We start from the raw sequence: 20,856 nt of genomic DNA, 5'->3' as shown, positions 1-20,856 counted from the left end.
GGAGCAGAGGGAGGCTGAGGCACCACAGAGCATTGATGGCTTTGCCTGGGCTATGGACATGATGCAAGAGCAAACATGGGGATGGGCCTCAGAAGAGACAGAACAGCACAATGGGTAGCAAGCAGCCATAGACAAGGAGCAGTGGGTCCCCCTCCCTGCCCCGTATCCACCTCCTGCTCATTCTTGGCACGAAGAAGATCTCAAGCACATCCTGCCAGCTCCTCCCTTACCGTATTTACGCTTAAGGAAGAGTGAGGAACCACAGCACTGCAGCTCGCCCTTGGCCATGATAGCGATGCGGTCCCCCAGCAGGTCAGCCTCATCCATGAAGTGAGTGGTCAGCAGGATGGTGCGGTTGCTCCTCTGCTGCTGCAGAAGGTCCCACGTGGCCCTACGAGAGGCTGGGTCCATCCCTGACGTCGGCTCATCCAGCATCACCACCTGCACACAGGAGGTGGGTGCTGGTCAGAAAGGGGTGGGAGAGGCACAGCAGTGCAGGAAGGGGCAATGCCAGGGCCCACAAGGAGCCTTGACCTCACAGCATGCATATGATATTTCTGCTTGCAGGAGCAGCTACCAGGCAGCACAGCTGCACCACAGCCTCAGAGTGTTGTCCTCAGAGTTGTCCCCTCTGTGAAGGTGCTCCTGCCCCTTCCTCACTGTCCCAACATTTCCCACTGGCTCACCAAGGGTGAGAAACAACCTCAGAGACACTAGAAGGACCTACACTGGCCCCAGGGAGGAAGGTTTGAGGTCGGCCCCATGGAAGATGCTTGCCTTGGAGTCCCCGATGAGGGCGATGCCAATGGAGAGCTTGCGCTTCATCCCACCAGAGAGTGCCTTGGTCAGGGAGTGGCGCTTGTCCTCCAGGCTGAGGATCCTCAGGATGTGGTTGATCTCCTCGGGGCACTTGGAGGGTGGGTACCCCTTCAGCTGCCAGACAGGGGAAGGGAGGGTTAAGGCTGCCTGCAGCGGACAGTGAAGCTGGCAAAGCCCCTTCCCACCACATCAGCCAGCAGCAGCTAAACCCCACCATGCTGCCAGGCAGGAAAGTGGGGAGGCACAGAGATGGATTCCTGCCCAACCCTGAAGGAGTTGGCACAGTTCACGTGGGGGTTTCCACAGAGCCATGCTGCCTGTGACCCTCCACTCCTCCATCAGCCAAGCAAGGAGCTCCTATCTGCAGATGAGGTGGAAAGAGGAGGCAAGGGCTGTTTTGCTTTTGATAGAATCAGAGAATGGTTTGGGTTGGAAGGGACCTTAAAGCTCATCCAGTTCCAACCCCCTGCCATGGGCAGGGACACCTTCCACTAAACCAGGTTGCTCCAAGCCCTGCCCAGCCTGGCCTTGAACACTGCCAGGGATGGGGCAGCCCCAGCTTCTCTGGGCACCCTGTGCCAGCGCCTCAGCACCCTCACAGGGAAGAGCTTCTGCCTAAGAGCTCATCTCAGTCTCCCCTCTGTCAGGTTAAAGCCATTCCCCCTTGTCCTGTTCCTACAGGCCCTTGTCCAAAGCCCCTCTGGAAGCTGCTCTAAGGTCTCCTTAAGGAGCCTTCTCTTCTCCAGGCTGAAAAAGCCCAGCTCTCTCAGCCTGGCTCCAGAGCAGAGGTGTTACACACTCTGATCATTTTTGCGGCCTCTTCTGGATGCACTTGATGGATCTCATCACGCTTTCCCAGCCTCATCAAGTCACAGGTGACTGCAGGGTGCTCCCAGGGCTGTCTCCCCCGTGCTCACCCCTGCGTAGAAGTGGAGGTGCTCTTCCACCGTCATGTTGTCGAAGAGGACATCGTGCTGGGGACACAGGCCCAGGCTGCGGCGGATTAGTATCATGTCCTGGGAGATCTCATAGCCATTGATGTATGCCTGCCCGCCCGTTGGAGAGTGCAGCCCTGGGGGGAGCAGACACAAGGAAACGTTCTGCTGAGCATCCCCTGCCAAGTTTTTTCGCCAGAAGCTGGAGCAAGCCAGTCTCTTGCTTAAGCTCAGGCACAGCAGCCTTCTCCTGCCACAGAGGGTGGGCTGCATGGCATCCATATGTTGGTGAGGAACACCCTTATAGAGGGGAGGTGGAGCTGGCAGTGCTGCCAGAGTGGGCACAGGCCAAGAACTGGACTTTGTCATTCTTAACCTGCTGAGCTCTGGGCAGCCTATTTGGTGGGTATGGTGACTTTGATGGTCCTCCCTTCCCTGTTCTCTGTCCCTCTGGGCCCATAGGACCTTCCCAGGAGGAAGCCTACAGAGACCCATCCTACAGCAGGTCCTTCCTCTTCTCAGGGCTCTCCAACACAAAGACTGGCTGTCACTGTCTGCACTGGCTGACCACACTCTTATGGAGGGCTGAGCAAGGACCCCCACCCTCCCTCCATCACCCCAGGCAGTGACCTGCCTCTCACTACCCCAGCAGCCCTGGCCAACAGCTCAGTGAATCAAAGGTACTCCAGGGAACAGAAAACCCCCTCTCCAAGTTCAGAGATGGGGTTCACCTCCCCTTTTCCCTGCCATGTGCCAGCCCCACAGCAGGAAGTGGCTCCTACCTGTGAGCATGGACAGAGTGGTGGTCTTCCCAGCACCATTGTGTCCCAACAGGACGGTGATCTGCCCTTCATACATGTTCACCGTTAAGTCCTTGACTGCCTCTTTCATCTTGTTTCCCACTTTGAAGACCTGAGGAGATCACAGGAATGAGTTGATGCTGTTCTCAGACCTGTCCCCTCCGCTCCACCCAGCAGGCAAAGCCCATGATGCTCACATGCTGTTGGCATTAGACAACAGGTCTCACTCAGGTTAAATTCAGATGTCAACAGGTTAAATACAGATGTCAAGTATGTCAAACATGTCAGGCTAAATACAGGTGTTCAATACACTTGTAAGTATCCAATACTTCAGTCCACATCGAAATGCAGCCAGCTCTGGCGAAGAGCCTTACCTGCCTCAGAGCAGCCAAGGAGCAGAGCCCTAGGCAAAGAGGGCAGGGAAATGATGAAGAAGCTGCCTGCAGGCAGTGGGTTTTACAAAACCAATGTCACGATGTGTTAGTGCTGTGCTGGGCAGTCGGTACCTTGGAAAGGTGCTTTATTTTGATTCCTGACACGAGGTCGGCAGGCTCCTCCTCAATGTACTGGCTCTTCAGAGCTTTCTCGGGGTCCTCCTCCTCCTCCTTCTCTTTTCCCACCACAGTCCTGGGGCGCCCACACCAGTATGAGGGCTGGTGGAAGAAGGTACAGAGAAAGAAACTCAGGCACAGGCTCAGACCATCTCTTCTCCCCAGCCTTGGCCATCCTTTTCCTCCCATGCAGATGCCTCCCAGGGACCTCCCAGACCATCTCCTTGGCCTGGGAATTGCCAACCAGCACATCTTCAGCAGGCAGGTTAGACAGAGTATGAGACTGCTCCCTCTGCCCTGCTGCCTTCCCTTGTTTCTCCCTTACAGCAGGATTGCCTGTGATTACACAGGCAGCTTTTCCCCATGTACATTCCCACAGAAAAGGTCAGCACTTCCATGAGAAGCAAAACTGCGGAAGCAGCCTGCCCAGAAGAGCCCAAGCAATGGACGATCATCCCCTCCAAATACCTACAAAAAGCCTGGGGTCCAGCTGCTGCAATTACAGCCTTTTTTGCCCTGGCTCTCTAGGAATGAAGATATGCATTTGGGAGCTCAAATCCCTGTGGAAATAACAATTCAGCAGCTCCTGGATGCAAACCCAACATCCTGCTGTTGCTTTTGGCAGACAGTGGATCTCTGTAACCTGGTCTAGCTGCAAGAGGGAGTGCGATGGTAGCGTGAAACCATGCTGGGATAAGGAATTGAGAGGAGGAGAGGAAAAACATCCCGATCCAATGACAAGGGATCTATACACAGGATCAAAATCGATGTCATCACTGTGGCTTAAGGAATTCTGAGCCACCAGCTGAGCTGCAGTAACCACCACAGCCACTGAAGATGATGCCAAACATTTGACTTGGCAGAGTGAGGGCAGCTCAGCTGGTGGGGTGACAGTTGTCACCCATCCCCTGGTACAGCATGGAGGGGCTGGCAGCAGGACACAGATTCAGGTCCACCTGGAAAGTAGTACTCCAGGAGTTTCAAATGACTGGATCCGGTTGCTCACTCCTGGGGCTCCTCTCTCCAATGCCTTCACTTGGGCATAGAGACGTTTAACAACATCCTGCACACCAAGAAGTGCTGGGACAAGAATTTAAAGCCAAGAAAAGCTTCATAGTCAGTAAAAAAATCCAGCTGCTTCAGCCTTTACTGCGGATACATTGCAGACCCCTTGACTTTGGAGGTCACCCTTGTACTTCAGTTTAGCACAGAAGCAGGGTCCATCCCCAAGCAATGCCCATAAATCCCACTGGAAGGGGTCTTAAGCAATGCTCACCGTCAAGAAGAAGTACCATGGCTGGGGCACACCATACTGCCCTGGGAAGACGGCCTCCACGTACCAGGCCACCAGGCCATAGAGCACTGAATCCAGGAGCAGCATCCCCAGTACTTGGGCCAAGGTGAAGTTGTCGTCCACACTGACAGGTTTCATGAGGTCCCTCCATTGAATGCCAGTTCCTGCAAGGCACACAGGGCACTGCCTACCTCTCCATTCCTTGAAGGACAAAGTGCTCTGCAAGACTGTCAGACAACATCTGCTGTCCTAATTTGCTGGTCAAGAATGAGAAGCATGTGCACAGCTCTATGATCCCTTGTATAGATGGAAAAGATGCAGCAGAAAGTACACTGACATCTTTGTGAACTATCTTACGATGATCCCCATCTTCTATGATTCTATGATCTCAAGACTCTCTACCCCATCATGCTTCTTTCATCATGTTTTCTGCAACCACCCAGGGAAGATGCAATCTTTTCTCCAGCCCCTCCATCACCACAGCTGCCTTTTTACTGCCATCATTTTGAAAAATGGCCTCTGCTGGAGCCAATAGCAAATTCTATTAACAAAGAAAATAAAGATATGTATTGGGAAGGTGGAAATGCAACAGATCCCCATCCCCTAGACCAGAACAGAATTTGTTTGGTAATTAAAGTGATGACGGCGTTTTGCCCAGACTGCCAGGGGCATGGGTCTGGAGGGACATGGCTCTTGTGAGGAGCAGGAAAATGCTTCTCCCTAACTTTGTGACCCTGACTAGTGAGAGGCCAAGGGGGAATGGTTTTAAACTGAGACAGAGGAGACTGAAATGAGATCTTAAGCAGAAGTTCTTCCCTGTGAGGGTGCTGAGGCACTGGCACAGGGTGCCCAGAGAAGCTGTGGCTGCCCCATCCCTGGCAGTGTTCAAGGCCAGGTTGGACAGGGCTTGGAGCAACCTGGTCTAGTGGAAGGTGTCCCTGCGTGTGGCAGAGAGTTGGAATTGGATGAGCTTTAAGGCACCTTCCAATTCAAATCAGCCTAGGAATTCTATGATGACTTCTTTCCACCCTTCACACCACGTACAAGCCAATCCAACCCAAAGGGCTGGCTCCTCTCCCAAGGGAGGGGAAGCCTTTGCTCACCTTTTCCTTCAAACATGCCTATAAGCTGTGCCCCCATGGCCATGGCCACGTTGGAGATGAGGCAGGATGCCAGCTTCTGGCTGTGGGACATCAAGTCGTAGCGGGGTGAGATGAAGAAGTAAGGGATGTAGGAGAAGAAGTAGAGGAAGCCACCAGCGGCAGCCGCAACATTTGCTGCCAGCACAGGGAAAAGCAGGAAGGAAAACATCAGTAACATGGTGATGCTACCAAACACTTCCCACCAGCTTTCCCTTCAGGGAGATCTAAGCCTTTTGTTTGAAACGTGGTTACATTGGGGCAGGACGAGGACGTGTCCATGTCCCATGTCAAGGCATGAGAAGCAAGAGAACCCAACCCCATGGTGGGCCGCTGTAGAAGCACCCTGTCCCCACCAGACCAGAGTGACCTGGGACCAAGACAGCCAGATGAGACCCTAATGCATGAGCCTGTCTGGATTGGGAAACAACAGGACACACATCCCTTCCCATGCACTGTGGGGAAGAAAGGTCATCCCCCCCGCACATGTCATAGCAAGTTCTCCTACACAGAGCCCTGTGCAATGTCATGTACCTCTGGACCCAGTGGTCCCAGGATGGACTGATGACCTCCAGAGCTGCCTCCCAACCAAAATTAACCAAAGATTTTACACCCCGAGGCCCATAATGTTCCCTCAGCCCCACAGGTCAGCAACACAAGAGGCAGCCGTGCAGGGACTCACCTCTAGAGAAGAAGGTGCTCACCATGAAGTTGAAGGAGATAGAGGAGATGGAGAAGATGGCAAGGAAGGTGAACACCAGCGTGGGGTCGCTGTTGGTGAGCACTGCTCCCTGTTCACTCACCTACCAAGAAAACATGGTTACACTCCAGGCTGAAGCTTCCCATGGCTGCATGTGTGAGCACCTGAGACCTGATGTCCCCCATGGGTTAAAGACAAACAGAGACAGGTGAGAATGCCCAGGCCCTCCTACAGCACTCCAGAAGGAGGAAAGGCAGGTTGCCCCATGTGACATGGTGTCTCAGAGGCAGGGGACACCTTGCTCAGCATCCAGGCAGCCACCTCCTGCCTCTCATGGTGTGGGTAGGAAAGATGAGACCTTGAGTCCCTGCAAGGGCACGCAGGATGGGAGCAGGGTGGCTGGCTGTGCATGAAATGATTGGCCTCCCTAGTAGGGCTCCTACCCCCCAGCTCCTGCAGGGGAGGTTCCCTTTGCTGTGAAAGGGAGCTGTGGGGTCACAGTGCTGCCCACCCAGCTCTGGAAAAGGCCAGCTCCAGCCTCCACTACACATGGAGGTGTCCTGAGACACAAAAACAGTCCAACCCATGGGGAGAGGAGCCTTCCCAACCCTGCGTCTGTGCCAGCACAGAGCTTCTGGCCTGGGGAGGGACACTCACCTTGACACAGAAGAGCACGGTGACGAAAAACACGGACACGAGGAGAAAGAGGAAGAACATAAGGAACCAGGCACTCCAGTGCAACCAGTTGCTGAGGCCCATCATGTGCATGTACTCCTGTGGGGAGGTCACACTGTCACTCAGGGCTGCACCCACATTTCCTAGCCATTGCCAGGGCGAGGTGGAGACTTCGCGCAGGGTGGTGTGGCTTTGCCCTGTAGCACTAGTGAGGGAGGTGGCAACCCCAGGTGCCACCAAAGTGGTCCTGTGCAGCCTTAAGCATCACACGGTGTCCCTCAGCTCCCTGGACCCTCTGTGGCCACCAGTGAAGAACACCTCCCCAGACAGCTGAGCTGAACCCAAACCCACAGCAGCCAGTGCCAGTGGGGCAGAGGACAGGACAACCCAACACCCAGAGCAAGCCAAGCCATGCACACTCAGCCCTGCTGTCGCAACCACCATCAGCAGAGCTCCAGCCACCCCCACAAAACAGCTCAGACACACGGGTTTCTACATCCAAGAAACAAACAACTTGCTTCCCACACACTGAACTCTGAATCCACAAGTGCTGCCCTTTCTCCAAGCCACCTTCCAGCCCAAGAGAAACAGCAATCAGTGTTGGCTGCACAGCAAGGAGAGCTGAGCCGTGTCCTGACAGCAGGATTAATGACATTCCTCCTTGGGACTTGCTAATCTGCTGCCACCCCCACCTCCTGCTCACTGGCTCCACATCCCACAGGGATTTTGTTCCTCATTTAAAGGCAGCATCCATTGGAAAACAGAGGCAGGGGAGCACCCATGTGTCTCACCACTCACATTACCTTCAGCTTCTTCTCCTTCTCATGCACGACAGCGCGGACGATGTTGAGCGAGGTGTAGGTGAAGCTGAGCATGAGCAGCAGGGGGAGCTGGTTCTGGATGGCCAGGAGGAAGAGGTCGTTGACATATGCCGGGTAGGGGAAGCGCTGCACCACCACCGTGATGGTCTCCAGCAGGCTGGTGGAGCTAGCATTGGCGTGGTGCTGCATGATGGCTCTGTCCACTGCATGCTGCACTGCCAGGAAGCCTTCCCGAATGTAACCTGCATGGAGAAACAACACAGTGGAATATAGATGGGTCCAGGGTTTGGAAGAAGGCGTTGGCAGAAAGAGAGAAACAGACATTGCAGAGGGATTGCTTGGGAAGAAGAGGAGGGAGCCTGTAGGAAAAGCAAACTAAACGTGACTATCGACACCCTCCTGTGGACACAGAAAGGCTCAGAAAGGATCTACATTAGCCATTTAGATCTCCGATAATCATCAATTCGAAGCAGCTAGCACAAAAACTCAATTCAAACTGCAGTGGCCTTTCTGCAGACATGGCTTTATCTTTGGAAGGGGGAAGATTCTCCACCATTCACTACCACCAATGTCACTGAGCTTATGGTTGGTCCCTTTTTTTTATGTAATCCAAGAGAACGCAGGATACTACAGAGGTTTTGGTGAGGAAGAATCTATCCTGTTGCTCACACATTTGCCTTGAGAGTTTTGTGCATAAAAAGAGGCCAGGTTGGACAGGGAGGGCCTGGAGCAACCTGGTCTAGTGGAAGGTGAAGGTGTCCCTGCCCGTAGCAGGGGGTTGAAACTGGATGAGCTTTAAGGTCCCTTCCAACCTGAACCAGCCTGGGATTCTATGATACCTAGTTTTCAACTGGTTTATTTTATGTGGGATTTCTGCTACATGGAAACTCAAATTCTGCTCACAAAGTCCCAGAGGAGCATTTTGAAAGCTAATTGCTTCAAATGACCAAGACAGAGAAGAAAAAACTAAGAACCTGAGATCACAAAGACTGTTTTCTATTAACTAATTTACTAAGCAAACACTGTAGGGAGGGAACTGGTCTGAGCTCCTGGTCACTGTGTCCTTTAAAACACTGCAACCAGAAGAACCACCAACTCTGGGGCTCAGGTTTATTTACACTGTGGGAGTAAAACCCGTTCTCCTGGTTTCTCAGCCTCTCAATCTTCTTGACATCACTATTGAACGGTGGAAGAAGAAACCCAACCAAGGGAAATCTCCCCTTTGCAGCTGAGAGAAAGCTCCTAAAGAACGAAGTCCTAAGCCAGTGCCAACGTCTTGCTACCTCCTGCTTGGTCAGTGGTTTGGCTTCCTGAAAAACCTATGCTCAAACCACAAAATTGCTCTATTTATTTTTAAAGGACTTAAGCAGCACGACAAACACTGAGCAGTTTGGACCCTGAAAGAAGTTTTCCATTCAAAATATAAACAGAAAAGAACCTCAAACCATTTAAATTTAACAAAATTTATGTAAGTAAAAATTGTTCTTATCCAATCCTGCTCAGCAGAAGTACCCAGAGTGTCACAGAAGTCACAGGATAAAATTTAAATACATACTATAAAGAATGAATATAGTAAATAAATATTTAAAATATGCAAATAAAACAAATTAATTTTAAAAATTAACTTCATTAAACTGATTTTTTATATGAAACTATCTATTTAAAAGCTCAGAGCCTCAGTGAATCTCTGCAACGAGCCAAGTCATAGAATCATAGAATCATAGAATAGTTAGGGTTGGAAAGGACCTCAAGATCATCTAGTTCCAACCCCCCTGCCATGGACAGGGACACCTCACACTAAACCATCCCACACAAGGCTTCACTGGACAGAAAATCACAACCATCCCTTTGGTCATGAGGCAGCCCCCACCAGAGGAGATGTGGCCCTCACCTGGTGTCCCGCCATCAGCAAACTTGGCCTCTCGGGGCCCCGGCAACTGAAAGAGTGGGAAGAGGTAGCTGGTGTGCCAGTCCCGGTCCAGGTTGGGGTTCAGACCCGTCTGCTCACTCCGCGGTGCATTCCTTGGGCTGTACTTGAAGCGCAGCTCATAGTCGACCTGGAAGGTGCACACAAGGGGTGTCACAGGTGGCAGCAGGGTGCTGTGTCCCACATACTGTGTCCCCCAGTCAGGTCCTCCTCCCCTCTGGGCTCCACTCACCTGGAGGGGCAGTGGGGATGTGCTCTGCTGGAAGTGGTGCTTGAACACAATGGCAGCCAACACGCTGCCCGAGCGGTTGTCCAACTTGACATACTCCTCAAAGTCCCTCTCCGAGGCAAAGCCCTGAGCTGCAGAGGGGGAAAAGACAGAGATCATAGAATCATGGAATGATGTGGGTTGGAATGAACCTTAAAGTTCATGTAGTTCCAACCCCCTGCCATGGGCAAAGACACCTTCCACTGGAGCAGGTTGCTGCAAGCCGCTGTGTCCAACTTGGCCTTGAACACTGCCAGGGATGGGGCAGCCACAGCTTCTCTGGGCACCCTGTGCCAGTGCCTCAGCACCCTCACAGGGAAGAGCTTCTGCCTAAGAGCTCATCTCAATCTCCCCTCTGTCAGGTTAAAGCCATTAAATGTGGGCATTTAGTGAAGGCACTGAACATGGCAACTCAGCACAGGCTGATGACCATGCAACCACTGTGGTCCAGGGCACCAGGGATGTGGTCCAGCCAGAGCTGGGAAACACCACAGCTGTCAAGACACAGATCTATATAGGATGCTACTGTATGAATCACAGGGTGTGCAGATGATTCCTCCTCCACAAGAGCTCTTCTCTCTGAGAAAATCCCAACGTTATCTTCAGTTTGGAACATGAAGCACTAAGATTTTCTGTGCAAAAAGATTCCCAAAATACTTTTTCTCAGAGAAGTGACAGCCACTTTCTGGAACTATTTTAGGGTGACATTTTTCTAGATGGGAACTGCAACAAAATGTGACCAAAAATCAAAACAAAATCCTGTAGTTTTAGTGATCAAGGCCAGGTTGGACGGGGCTTGGACCAACCTGGTCTAGTGGAAGGTGTCCCTGCCCATGGCTGGGGGTTGAAACTGGATGAGCTTTAAGATCCCTTCCAAACCAAACCAGTCTATGAGTCTATGAAAGAAAAATAAAGCCATTTTCTTGAAGTTCTCAAATAACTCTGCATCCCAAGATCAGAGGAACAGGATTGATCAGAGTAAAACTTCACAGCAGTTTCTGGGGTGGATGCTGCAGCCCCGGCCCTGCTCACCTCTGATGCTGATGGGCAAAGCTCTCTCCACCGCCTCGGCAATGCTCCTGATGGCACTGCTGTTGGAGGGAACATAGGCCAGCTCCCAGGGGTTGCTGGGGTGCCGGGAGTAGAAGAAGCTGGGCAGGTCATCCACGGATTCGGTGGGGTAGATGGTGGCGTTGCGGTGGCTGATGGAGTGCACCCGGTGCCGCAGAGCTATCAGGATGGCAGCAAACAGCAGCGGCAGGCAGATTTCAATGAGTGTCACCAAGATCTGCCGCTTCTGCAGGGAAGAAAAAGAAAGAAAATAATACGATGTAACCACTGAAGTAAACGAGGGTCAGGGCCTGCAAATGCCACACAGCAGAAGCATCCTAGGATTTCACAGCCTGGAGTTTCTGGAGCCCAGGAACAATGCTGTGCCAGTTTCCGATTTCTTCAGGACTTTCCAGCCAAGGTGTACCCTACCCTAAGCACTGCTGCATCTTAAACCACACTCCTTCAGAGCCTTCCCCACCATGCTGCTGGGTTTGAATGAGCTGAGCTGGTGGTTTGCGCTTTCCCCATTGCGCCCAGTGCTTGCCTAAATCTCTCCTGCAGGCAACTGCAGTGACGTGCCTCCTGAGAAGATGGACCAGCCACCGCTGGGGAACAAAGCAGGGTTTGCTTTCACCAAAGCAGAGCAACCTTGCTCAATGCTTACAGGGCTGAGAGCTAAAAATACTGTAAGTAAATGAAAGGCTGGGATGAGCAAGCAGCGTGAGGTAAAGCAGAGTGCACCAAAGCTGCTGCAGGCACTGAAGTGTTTCTGCTGGAGCTTTATGGCTGCAGGCAGCAGGACATGGTCTCTGGGTGCCAGCACAGGATGGGACCTGGCAGAGCCTCTATGTACAGGCATCACTGCCCTTGTGCAGCACAGAGAACATCCCCACAGCTCAGCCTCCATCCCAAGGCCTGCCTGCACAAAACATGGTGCCTCATTTATGTATTTCAATTGAGGTTCAAGCAACTGGACAATGAACTCAAGTCCCACCAGGCAGGAGCGTGACCCCCAGGACTCCTTCTCCTGCAGACTTCCCACTAGCTACCAACACCCACCACCAACCCAGGCTAATTAGCACTGAAAATTGCTGGTCCCTAGGGAGCTCAGGTCATCTCCGACCAGAGGGGCAGTGACAGCTCAGGAGATGCCTCAGCAGCAGGACATGGGGGTTCACAGTTCCTCACATGCCCCGAGCAGAAGCAGCAACACTAACCTCTTCTGAAGACTTCAGCTAAGACATGTTTTACAAGACATTATAAGGGAGAAGCTCTTCCCTGTGAGAGTGGTGAGGCACTGGCACAGGGTGCCCAGAGAAGCTGTGGCTGCCCCATCCCAGGCAGTGTTCAAGACTAGGCTGGACTGGGCTTGGAGCAACCTGGTCTAGTGGAAGGTGTCCCTGCCCATGGCAGGGGGTTGGAACTGGGTGGTCTTTAAGATCCCATCCAACTCAAACCAGTCTAGGATTCTGCGATTCTAAACCAAAGAGCAGCAAGCAGTCACGCTGAGGTGGGCAACATCTGCAGTGGGCAAGAAGGGAGCCCCGAGCACAAACCAGCCCAGGCCCACCAGGGCAGTCGCCCTGCAGCAGTGGGGTGAATGGGCAGAGGGTGCACATGGATGTACAGCCACGAAGCTGCTCCATTGCCCTGGCTCTGAGCACCCACTGCCAAAGCCAAAAACCCCTCTTTGGGCTTCCCCTGGGAGGAGCTGCCCACCCTGGACACAGCCAGAGATGATCCAGTGCTACAAGCAGCCCCGGCAGCATGGCTAGGAGGTGGTGGCTCCCAACAGGAGCCTTCACAAAGGCCACGCTCATAAACGCAAACCTTGCAGATGTCTGATGGTTTTATGATGCAGGTCTGGTACACAAGGTGCCTCCCACTGATTTACTGTCGTATTAAACTTCTCTTAGTGTCCTGGGCTGTCTCCAGAACAGCTGCCTGGCTCCTTGAACTTCCAGGGCAATACATATGCACCAGTGCAGGCTGAAGTCATTCAAGCCACCGTATTCCAGAGGTGATGGGGACACATCCATAATCACCACCTCCGCTTGCCCAGGGCTGCCCCAGCTTTGATCAAGTCATGTGTCCTAGAATCCATCTTCACACCAGGGTGATGATGGCCTGGGAGCTCCCTGGATGCATCAGGAGAACGATTTTTGGTGGAGTTTCAGAGGAGGGGAGCAATGCTCCAGGCTGTATCCCAGCACAGTAAATCCCAGTCAGATTGTGGCTTTGGAAAACAGAAGAAGTGCCCCCGCCCCAGAGCACATCCAGAAAATGATACTATTCACTGGCAGAGGGGACGGGGAGTTCCCCTGGAGGTGTCTGGGCTGCACAAGGGGGATTCCAGGCCCCGCCATCACACACACCCCATGCACACATGCTTGCAGATCAGACATGCTGCCGGTGCCTGTGGTCACATCCCAGCCCCGTGGAAGCCCGGGAGCAGGCAGCCCAGCCAGCCCTTCCTTCTTCCTTTTGTTTATTTTTAAAGCAACATCGTGCTGATGTGCAAAATGGGTAACTGAAAGAGCGGAGCCAGGCTGCAGCCAGCTCCATCCCGCCTCTTCCACCACTCCGGCCCTGGTCCCAGTGGAGTTGCAGCATCTGCATGCTGCTTAAAGGCGCTAGGTCCTCCTCCAGCAGCAGGTGAGACGCTGCCAGTCAGGAGGTCCTGAGATCCCTCATCATCAGCTAGCTGCCATGAAGAGAGCTAGGTGGGGAGTGGATCCCGGGATGATGGTGGTTTAATGTTTCTAAACCCCCAGACGCTGCTTCTGAGGCTGTATACAGTAATGGAAGGGAAAAAAACTGGGCCCCAGTTTAGAGGTGCTGTGCTGCAATAAATGCCTCCAGTAGAGGCTGTGTAATGACATAGCTTAATAAACCCACTATCCCACAGGAGGGTGTGGGGGTTATCCTGTCCCATAGGAAGGGATGCTGAACTCATGGCTGGAATGCAGGATGGGACAGGGACAACTGAGCACACAGCCCTACCCATAACACCCCAGCACAAAAGCAGGACAACACCACATGCACAAATAAATCAGTTTTTGTCATAACACATGCACAAATAAACCAGTTTTCCCCCAAGAGATGCTCTGAGACTGTGGTGAAGGTTTGCTGAACAATCAAGACCCACACTTCGTCGAGACGGGGTAGCCAGAGAGCGTGGCACCAGCCTACCTGCAGGATGTAGTTCTTCCAGAGCAGCAGCCCAAACTGCCTGAGAACAACCATCCTCCCATCAGATGGGGACCACCGCTGCTACCACCGCTCCGCAGGACCCTGCAAGAGAGGTTAGAGCTGTGAAGCAGAGCAGCATCCCACATCCCACCCGAGGGCAGCTCTCTGTTCTCAGCCTGACGCTGCAACAGCTGGCTCAGTCCCAAATGGAAATAACTGCTGTGCTCCACTCCAAGGGTCATTACTGACCCGCAAGAGCCACAGCTCGTGGTTTACTGACGCAACCTGTTTCCGGTCATTGACATGACCAGAGCTGCAAGAGAGGGAGGCCACAGCTCAGAAATCCAGCCTGGGACCAGCAGGGTCCTTCCCCAGCAGCAGGCAGGGAAAGGCTTTCCTTAAGCAGTGGAGAACAGGGTTACAGATCCACAAACACCAGCATAAGGAGGCCACCCAACCCCTTGCAGCCCATTATCTTGGGAGGGTGGAGACTTCAAGCTGTGCCTCCTTGTCCCACAACGCGAAGGGTTGGTTTTGCAATGTTAACACTGCTTTCCCAGAACTCTCGTTGGAGAAGTGAGGATGAGAAGGGGAAGGGAAGCACAAGGCACTTGGGAAGGTCGGCACACAAGGATGGTACACCTGCCTCCCCTTGCTCTTGGGAAGCATCCGCCACCCCTCCAAGTTGCTCTTGTCTCCATGGCAGTGGTGTTTCCTGGGGAAGCACTGCTGTCCCTACAGGAGCAGGCTGTGATTTCCCACTCTCAGTGAGCTCCCCCGCAGTGGGGCAGCCCTGACACAAGCAGAGCTCCCTGCCCATGCTGCAGCACACAGGGCAGCCCCAACTGAACAGTCCCCCCAGCCTCAGAGCACAGCAATCCTCCCTCTTCCCACAGTGATGGGGCCAGCCTGGGTCACAGCAGCACCATCAGCCCCACTGCATCCTCCACCGGCGGGTTCATCCCCAGGAGCCTGTGCTCCAAAGCCTGGCAGCACTGAAAGCTGCTGCAGAGACAAGGACAGACACATTCAAGGCCAGGTTGGACGGGGCTTGGAGCAACCTGGGCTAGCGGAAGGTGTCCCTGCCCGTGGCAGGGGGCTGGAACTGAACGAGCTTTAAGGTGCCTTCCAACACAAACCAGTCTGGGATTACGCCCGGGAGATGCTCAACAGCATATTTTCCAGCCCCAGTCTGGATGGTATCAGCTCCTTGGATCCAGCCAGCACCCAGCAACCTCAGGAGGGAATTGAGGGTGCCACAGCAAGAGGAGAGGAGAAGTTTTGCCTGACCTCCACTCCTGGACTGTGACTGGTAAATGCACATGAGAAGCAGCATGTGTACAGCTGGGAGCAATTTAACCGTAGTCAGAGCAAGCTAAAATCCATGTAGGTCTGCAGACTAAGCAACAAGCATCCATCCACCCAGCCTGCCCCACACCACCAGCCCCCTGAGCCCTGCAGAAGTGTTCTGGCTTGGCACACACCTTCCCATCCCCAACCCAAAACACAGATCAGTTCTCAGAAGAAAAAAAACATCTTTTTGCCACTCCATGCATAGAAGTCATATTCCTGCCACAGCAAGGGAGATCAGGTCCTGAGGATCCTTCTCTGGGCAGCAGAAAAGCCCAAGAGATCCTCTTTTGCAGCCCAGAAAAGCACATCAGACACCCCCAGGCAGCAAGTGGGGAAGAAAGAGCAAATGGGACTTTGTGAGGGTGGCTGTGCTGGACTTCACCTTAATTACCTTCAAGCTCAGCACAAAGCGTCATGTCTCCAGCACCGGGTCTGCCCAGGGCCCCATGACAGGTCCCCCAACCTCACACACACACCACACAGTGCAGGATCCCACATTCCTCCAAAGAAGCCCCCCTGGAGCAGAAACCTTACCCATGCACTCACTTGAAGGAATCCAGAGCAAATCAAGGGAATCACACTCTTCCTCCTTTCAGATGATGGGAGAGAGCTGCTGCCCCACAGAGATCCCAGCTCCTGCTCCCACGTCTGCCCTGGCCGTCCACCCCACCACACCCTCAAATACAAACTGCCACCCCCCACTCTCACAGCTGCCACCCGGGCTGGGACAGAAAATGTCAAGCAGCTCTTGGGCAGCACAAACACTGCACAAAGTCGGAAAGCTTCGTTACTGCCAACAAGGTTTTTTCCCAAGCTTTTTAAGTGTTCCGAGAAAACCCGTCCTGGACCTTTCACTTGCTGGAGGGTCAGAGAAGGAAGAAATTCAGTTACTACAGGGCTACCCTTACAAGGTGCGAGAGCAAAAGTGGTCTTCCAGGCTCTGGGAATCCACACAAATGATTGTGGTTTTCAACTCAAAAGGGAAAACTGTTTTTGGAAAGTACTGCCTGGATCAACTGCAAGATACATGTCACTATGGGCAGCTCAGGTAGGGTCCCCATCCAACCCCTGCCCATGTCCAAGACCACCTTTGGCAGCAGAGGACTGTGCAGAGCCATTCAAGACAACCTCATAGATACGTTGCAGGAGGACACCCCATGATGCACTTGCCTATTTCCACAGTGGCAGGTTGGGCTGTCCCCTCCAAGACACTCTCCTGCCTGACCTCAGCACAAAATGCTGTGAGGTTAAGACTGACTTTCCCAGCAAGAGACACAAAGATCTGGGGGAAGGGAGAGACGACCAGCACCAGTTTCTGGAAGAACAACCCAGTTCCTCTCCCCTCACTGGAAATACCCAGCTCCTGACTTGCAGCAGGAGGAAGAGTCTCCTAAACACATGGGACTGGATTCACCCCAGTTATCCCCAGGGGGGCCATCAAGGAAGGAGACCCTCCTGCCTGCCCACAACCAGGATGGGTGGAAGCCACACGGGTCCTTACTGCCATGCCAGCACCACCAGGCCCTGCCAAGCACGGTGCCGGGATGGGTAACACCAGGGCCAGGATGGATCAAAGCTCTCCTGCCAGTGGATTTAGATGAGGACAGGCTGAGGATGGCAGGGATCAAAGCCACAGCATCCCACCTCCCAGCCAACTTCCACACTGCCTGGAGCTGGTTGTCCCCAGCCGCTGCCTCAGCGGAAAGGGCTGGGTGGGATGAGCAAAGGCCACACACTCCTGGGAGCTGGTGGTTATTTTAGAGCCGTCGCTGCATTTCTGCTCTTCTGATGTCCCGTTCCCATAGAAACGGGGCCTGGAAATGGCAGACACTGCCTTTCCTTTTTTTTTTTAATATAAAATCAGCATTCCTCCCCACCAACTTGCTGAGGCACCCTGTTACCCCTAGGAGCTGAGTGGCTGACCCTGCCAGAATCCTCCATCACCATGGCCAGCCAGAGGACACCGTATGGTACCCAGGGTGGTGGCATTCTGCACACAATGAGGGCTGCTGATTGCTGGGTTCTTTGCACACTGGAGCTGGAAACACCTCTCTGCTCCCGCAGCACCCGTGCTGGGAATTAAAAGCATAAGAAGGGGAAGGACTTTTGGTTTTTTGGGAAGAACGAGTGATTTCTGACACCCATGCATCCAGAAAGCCCATTTCCTAGAGCCAGATCCTGCAGGTGGTAACAGGAGCTGGTGGCCACCAGACTACCCATGGATGCCCAGCAGCCTGCAGCTCACTGCTGGGCTTCCTCCATCTCGCTCCACAGCCACAACCAGGCCATAAACCACCACTCACCGGTGGTGTGAGTGAGAAGTTGTGCAAACAGCAATAAACTTTGTGAGAGCTGCCAATTCAGCGGGGTGCAGGGGGCTGCAACCCCACAGGACCCTGCAGTGCTCCACTGAGGACCCAGAGCTTCCCCAGACAGGAAGGAACTTCAGGGCCCAGAATACATAAGTAAACACAAACACCACTGGGGCAAGGTCCTGTCTGCAGAACCTGCGGGTGGTTTTGTGCCCAGCCACCGTCCCACAGCGGGGCAAGACTGGTGGCCTGGGGTGACCAAACCGTATCCATAACAAATCCCTGTGCTTGAGCAGGTAAGAAGCTGCTGCATCAGAGTTGGTTGTATCCTTTGTTTCACAAACTGCTTTAACCTGACAGAGGGGAGACTGAGATGAGCTCTTAGGCAGAAGCTCTTCCCTGTGAGGATGCTGAGGCGCTGGCACAGGGTGCCCAGAGAAGCTGTGGCTGCCCCATCCCTGGCAGTGTTCAAGGCCAGGTTGGACGGGGCTTGGAGCAACCTGCTGTAAGCAGAAGGTGCCCGGGCCCATCGTGGGGACTTGGAACTGGATATGCTTTAAGGTCCCTTCCAACACAAACCAATGTCAAAGGAACAAGGTCTGGAGCCCGACGGGGGTTTCTCGTGACGCCTCACACACACCACCGCAGCAGCACAGGCACCCCCGCACGCTGCGGGTCCCGGCACGCAACACCCAGGGGAGCTCCAGTTCCCGGAGCTCCTTGCGCTAGGGCCTCGCTTGCAGCGGCTCAGAGCGGACACAGAAGCAGCCGGGAAGCGGCAGTGCAGGGCGGGGCTCACCGGCTCGCTCCCGGTGAGCAGCCGGCTGCGCCGGTGCCGCTCTGCTCGGCCCGCAGCCCCCGAGGCAGGTATCCCGGTGGCGGTGCGGCCCTCACCCGGATGCCGAAGCGAGCCAGGCCCCTGCGAGCACCCCCGGCGGAGCGCGGCCGGGCGCGGCGCTGCCAGGGAAGGAAAGGGCACATGGCGGCCGCCTCCAGCTCCTACTGCTCCTCCTCCATCCCGCTGGGCTCTGCCGCCCCCCCGGAGACGCGACCCGGCCCCGAGACGCCAGCGGGCACCCCCGCGGCCGCGGCACCCCCGCCGGGGCAGGGTCGCGGCTGGGGCCGGAGCGGAGGCACTGCCACGGCTCTGCAGCGGGCGGAGTCGGGCAAAGGGCCCCGGAGCTGCCGCAGCCCCAGGCGAGCCCTCTCCCGCCGACCGCCCGCTGTACCCCCGGTACCAGCGCCCGCCCCGTCGGTCGGCCTGTGCCTGCCCATCGGTCACTCACCAGACCGGGCCCAGCGGCCCCGGCTGCGGCTCCGTCTCGCGACCCCGCCCGCCCCGCGCACGCGCCCCACAGGACCAGGGGCGGGGCCAGAAAGGGAGGGGCGGGGCGTGGGGAGCCGAGCGTGAGCGGCGGGGAGCGCGTGGGCGAGTTTGCGCCTGTGTGCACGTGTGCTTCGCCGCGTGTGTCCCTTTGTGTGTCCGCACGTATCACCCACTGTGTCCATCGCACTGGTGTGTGTGGTGCCACCCTGTGCACCACACTGTTTATGCACACGTGTGTCACCATGTGTATGTGCATTACTGCATGTGTGCCCATCGCCCTCTCCATGTGTGCACACGTGTGTATGTACCACTGTGTGCATTACTGCGTATGTGTATTGCTCTGCATGTACACCTACCCCTAAGCATTGCATGCATGCACGTGTGTGTGTGCACTGGTGCATGCATGTGCACAGGGCTTTACACACCCGTATGTGCACCCTGCCTGCGCCTGCAGCCAGCTGCCAACTTGGCAAGCAAAGGGGCTGGAGGAGCAAAGCTGCTGGAACACCAAAGGGGGGAATGTTTGCCTAGGGCAAGTTACGGGAGAGGGAGGAGTAAGAGGAGGGTGGGCAGATGTGAACAAGGGGCAGGGGGGTGCCCCTTGGGGTGGCTGCTCTGAAGCACTGGTGGTATTTGGGGTGCCAGGGTGACCTCCACCCCCTCCAGGCCATGGCAGAGGATCAGGGCAGCCTCAAGCTGCTGCCTTTCTCCACGATAATAAGAAGCTATTTTTTGGAGGTCTCCATTTAGATGAATGCTGCAGTGATGGCTCTTAGCATGACTGTCTTGGAGAAGGTGTTCTGTGGTCTTCTCACCGTGGGGTTTTGTTGTCATCCACTGTGCCCTGACTGGCCTCTGGGAGAGGGGAAAATAAACAGACTCAGAGTGGGCGTAAAGCTGTCCCAGGAAGAGACAGAGGGGAGAGCAACAGCTCTAAAAACAGCCATGTACAGAGTAACACCCTGTGACTGTGCTGCCAGGACCCCATCCATCTGGAACCACAGAATCCCAGACTGGTTTGGGTTGGATGAGACCTTAAAGCCCATCCAGTTCCAAACCCCTGACACAGGCAGGGACACCTTCCACTAAACCAGGTTGCTCCAAGCCCCATTCAATCTGGCCTTGAACACTGCCAGGGATGGGGCAGCCACAGCTTCTCTGAGCACCCTGTGCCAGCGCCTCAGCACCCTCACAGGGAAGAGCTTCTGCCTAAGAGCTCATCTCAGTCTCCCCTCTGTCAGGTTAAAGCCATTCCCCCTTGGCCTGTCCCTCCAGGCCCTTGTCCAAAGCCCCTCTCCAGGTTTCTTGTAGCCCCTTTAGGCACTGGAGCTGCTCTAAGGTCTCCCCTTAAGGAGCCTTCTCTTCTCCAGGCTGAACCAGCCCAGCTCTCTCAGCCTGGCTCCAGAGCAGAGCTGCTCCAGCCCTTGCAGCATCTCTGTGGCCTCCTCTGGGCTCACTCCAACAGCTCCACATCCCTCTTGTTTTGTTGCCCCAGAGCTGGATGCAGGACTGCAGGGGGTTCTCCCCAGAGCACAGCAGAGGGGGAGAATCCATCCATCAACCTGTGGCTCATGCTCTGGGGATGCAGCTCAACACATGGGGGGGGGGGTGGTCTGGGCTCAGCTGCACACTGCTGGGTCATAGGGAGCTTCTCCTCACCCCCAAACCCTTCTCCTCAGGGCTGCTGTCA

At 54.6% G+C, this 20,856-nt stretch overlaps 1 protein-coding gene across 2 annotated transcripts in view; it reads right to left on the bottom strand.

Moving 5' to 3' along the window:
- The window catches only part of ABCA3 (ATP binding cassette subfamily A member 3), a 30,817-nt gene extending 11,612 nt beyond the window's left edge, over positions 1-19,205 (bottom strand). The window contains exons 1-15 of one of the 2 annotated variants that reach the window (XM_065683616.1): positions 19,126-19,205; positions 14,175-14,276; positions 10,962-11,226; positions 9,894-10,021; positions 9,626-9,791; positions 7,717-7,976; positions 6,896-7,012; positions 6,221-6,341; positions 5,503-5,676; positions 4,382-4,563; positions 3,061-3,207; positions 2,537-2,666; positions 1,737-1,891; positions 778-933; positions 231-441 (exon numbers count right to left, since the gene is read on the bottom strand). In XM_065683616.1, the coding sequence (XP_065539688.1) occupies positions 231-441; positions 778-933; positions 1,737-1,891; positions 2,537-2,666; positions 3,061-3,207; positions 4,382-4,563; positions 5,503-5,676; positions 6,221-6,341; positions 6,896-7,012; positions 7,717-7,976; positions 9,626-9,791; positions 9,894-10,021; positions 10,962-11,226; positions 14,175-14,228 (2,266 nt within the window). In that variant the 5' untranslated portion in view covers positions 14,229-14,276; positions 19,126-19,205. Of the gene's footprint in view, positions 1-230; positions 442-777; positions 934-1,736; positions 1,892-2,536; positions 2,667-3,060; positions 3,208-4,381; positions 4,564-5,502; positions 5,677-6,220; positions 6,342-6,895; positions 7,013-7,716; positions 7,977-9,625; positions 9,792-9,893; positions 10,022-10,961; positions 11,227-14,174; positions 14,277-16,073; positions 16,157-19,125 lie in introns of those variants that run through there. The other variant, XM_065683617.1, reaches the window with a different exon arrangement.
- Positions 19,206-20,856: the final 1,651 nt, after the last annotated feature.

This window comes from Lathamus discolor, chromosome 6, assembly GCF_037157495.1.
Source record: "Lathamus discolor isolate bLatDis1 chromosome 6, bLatDis1.hap1, whole genome shotgun sequence".
Classification (NCBI taxonomy): Eukaryota; Metazoa; Chordata; class Aves; order Psittaciformes; family Psittacidae; genus Lathamus; species Lathamus discolor.
This window is presented reverse-complemented; position numbering and strand designations above follow the sequence as displayed.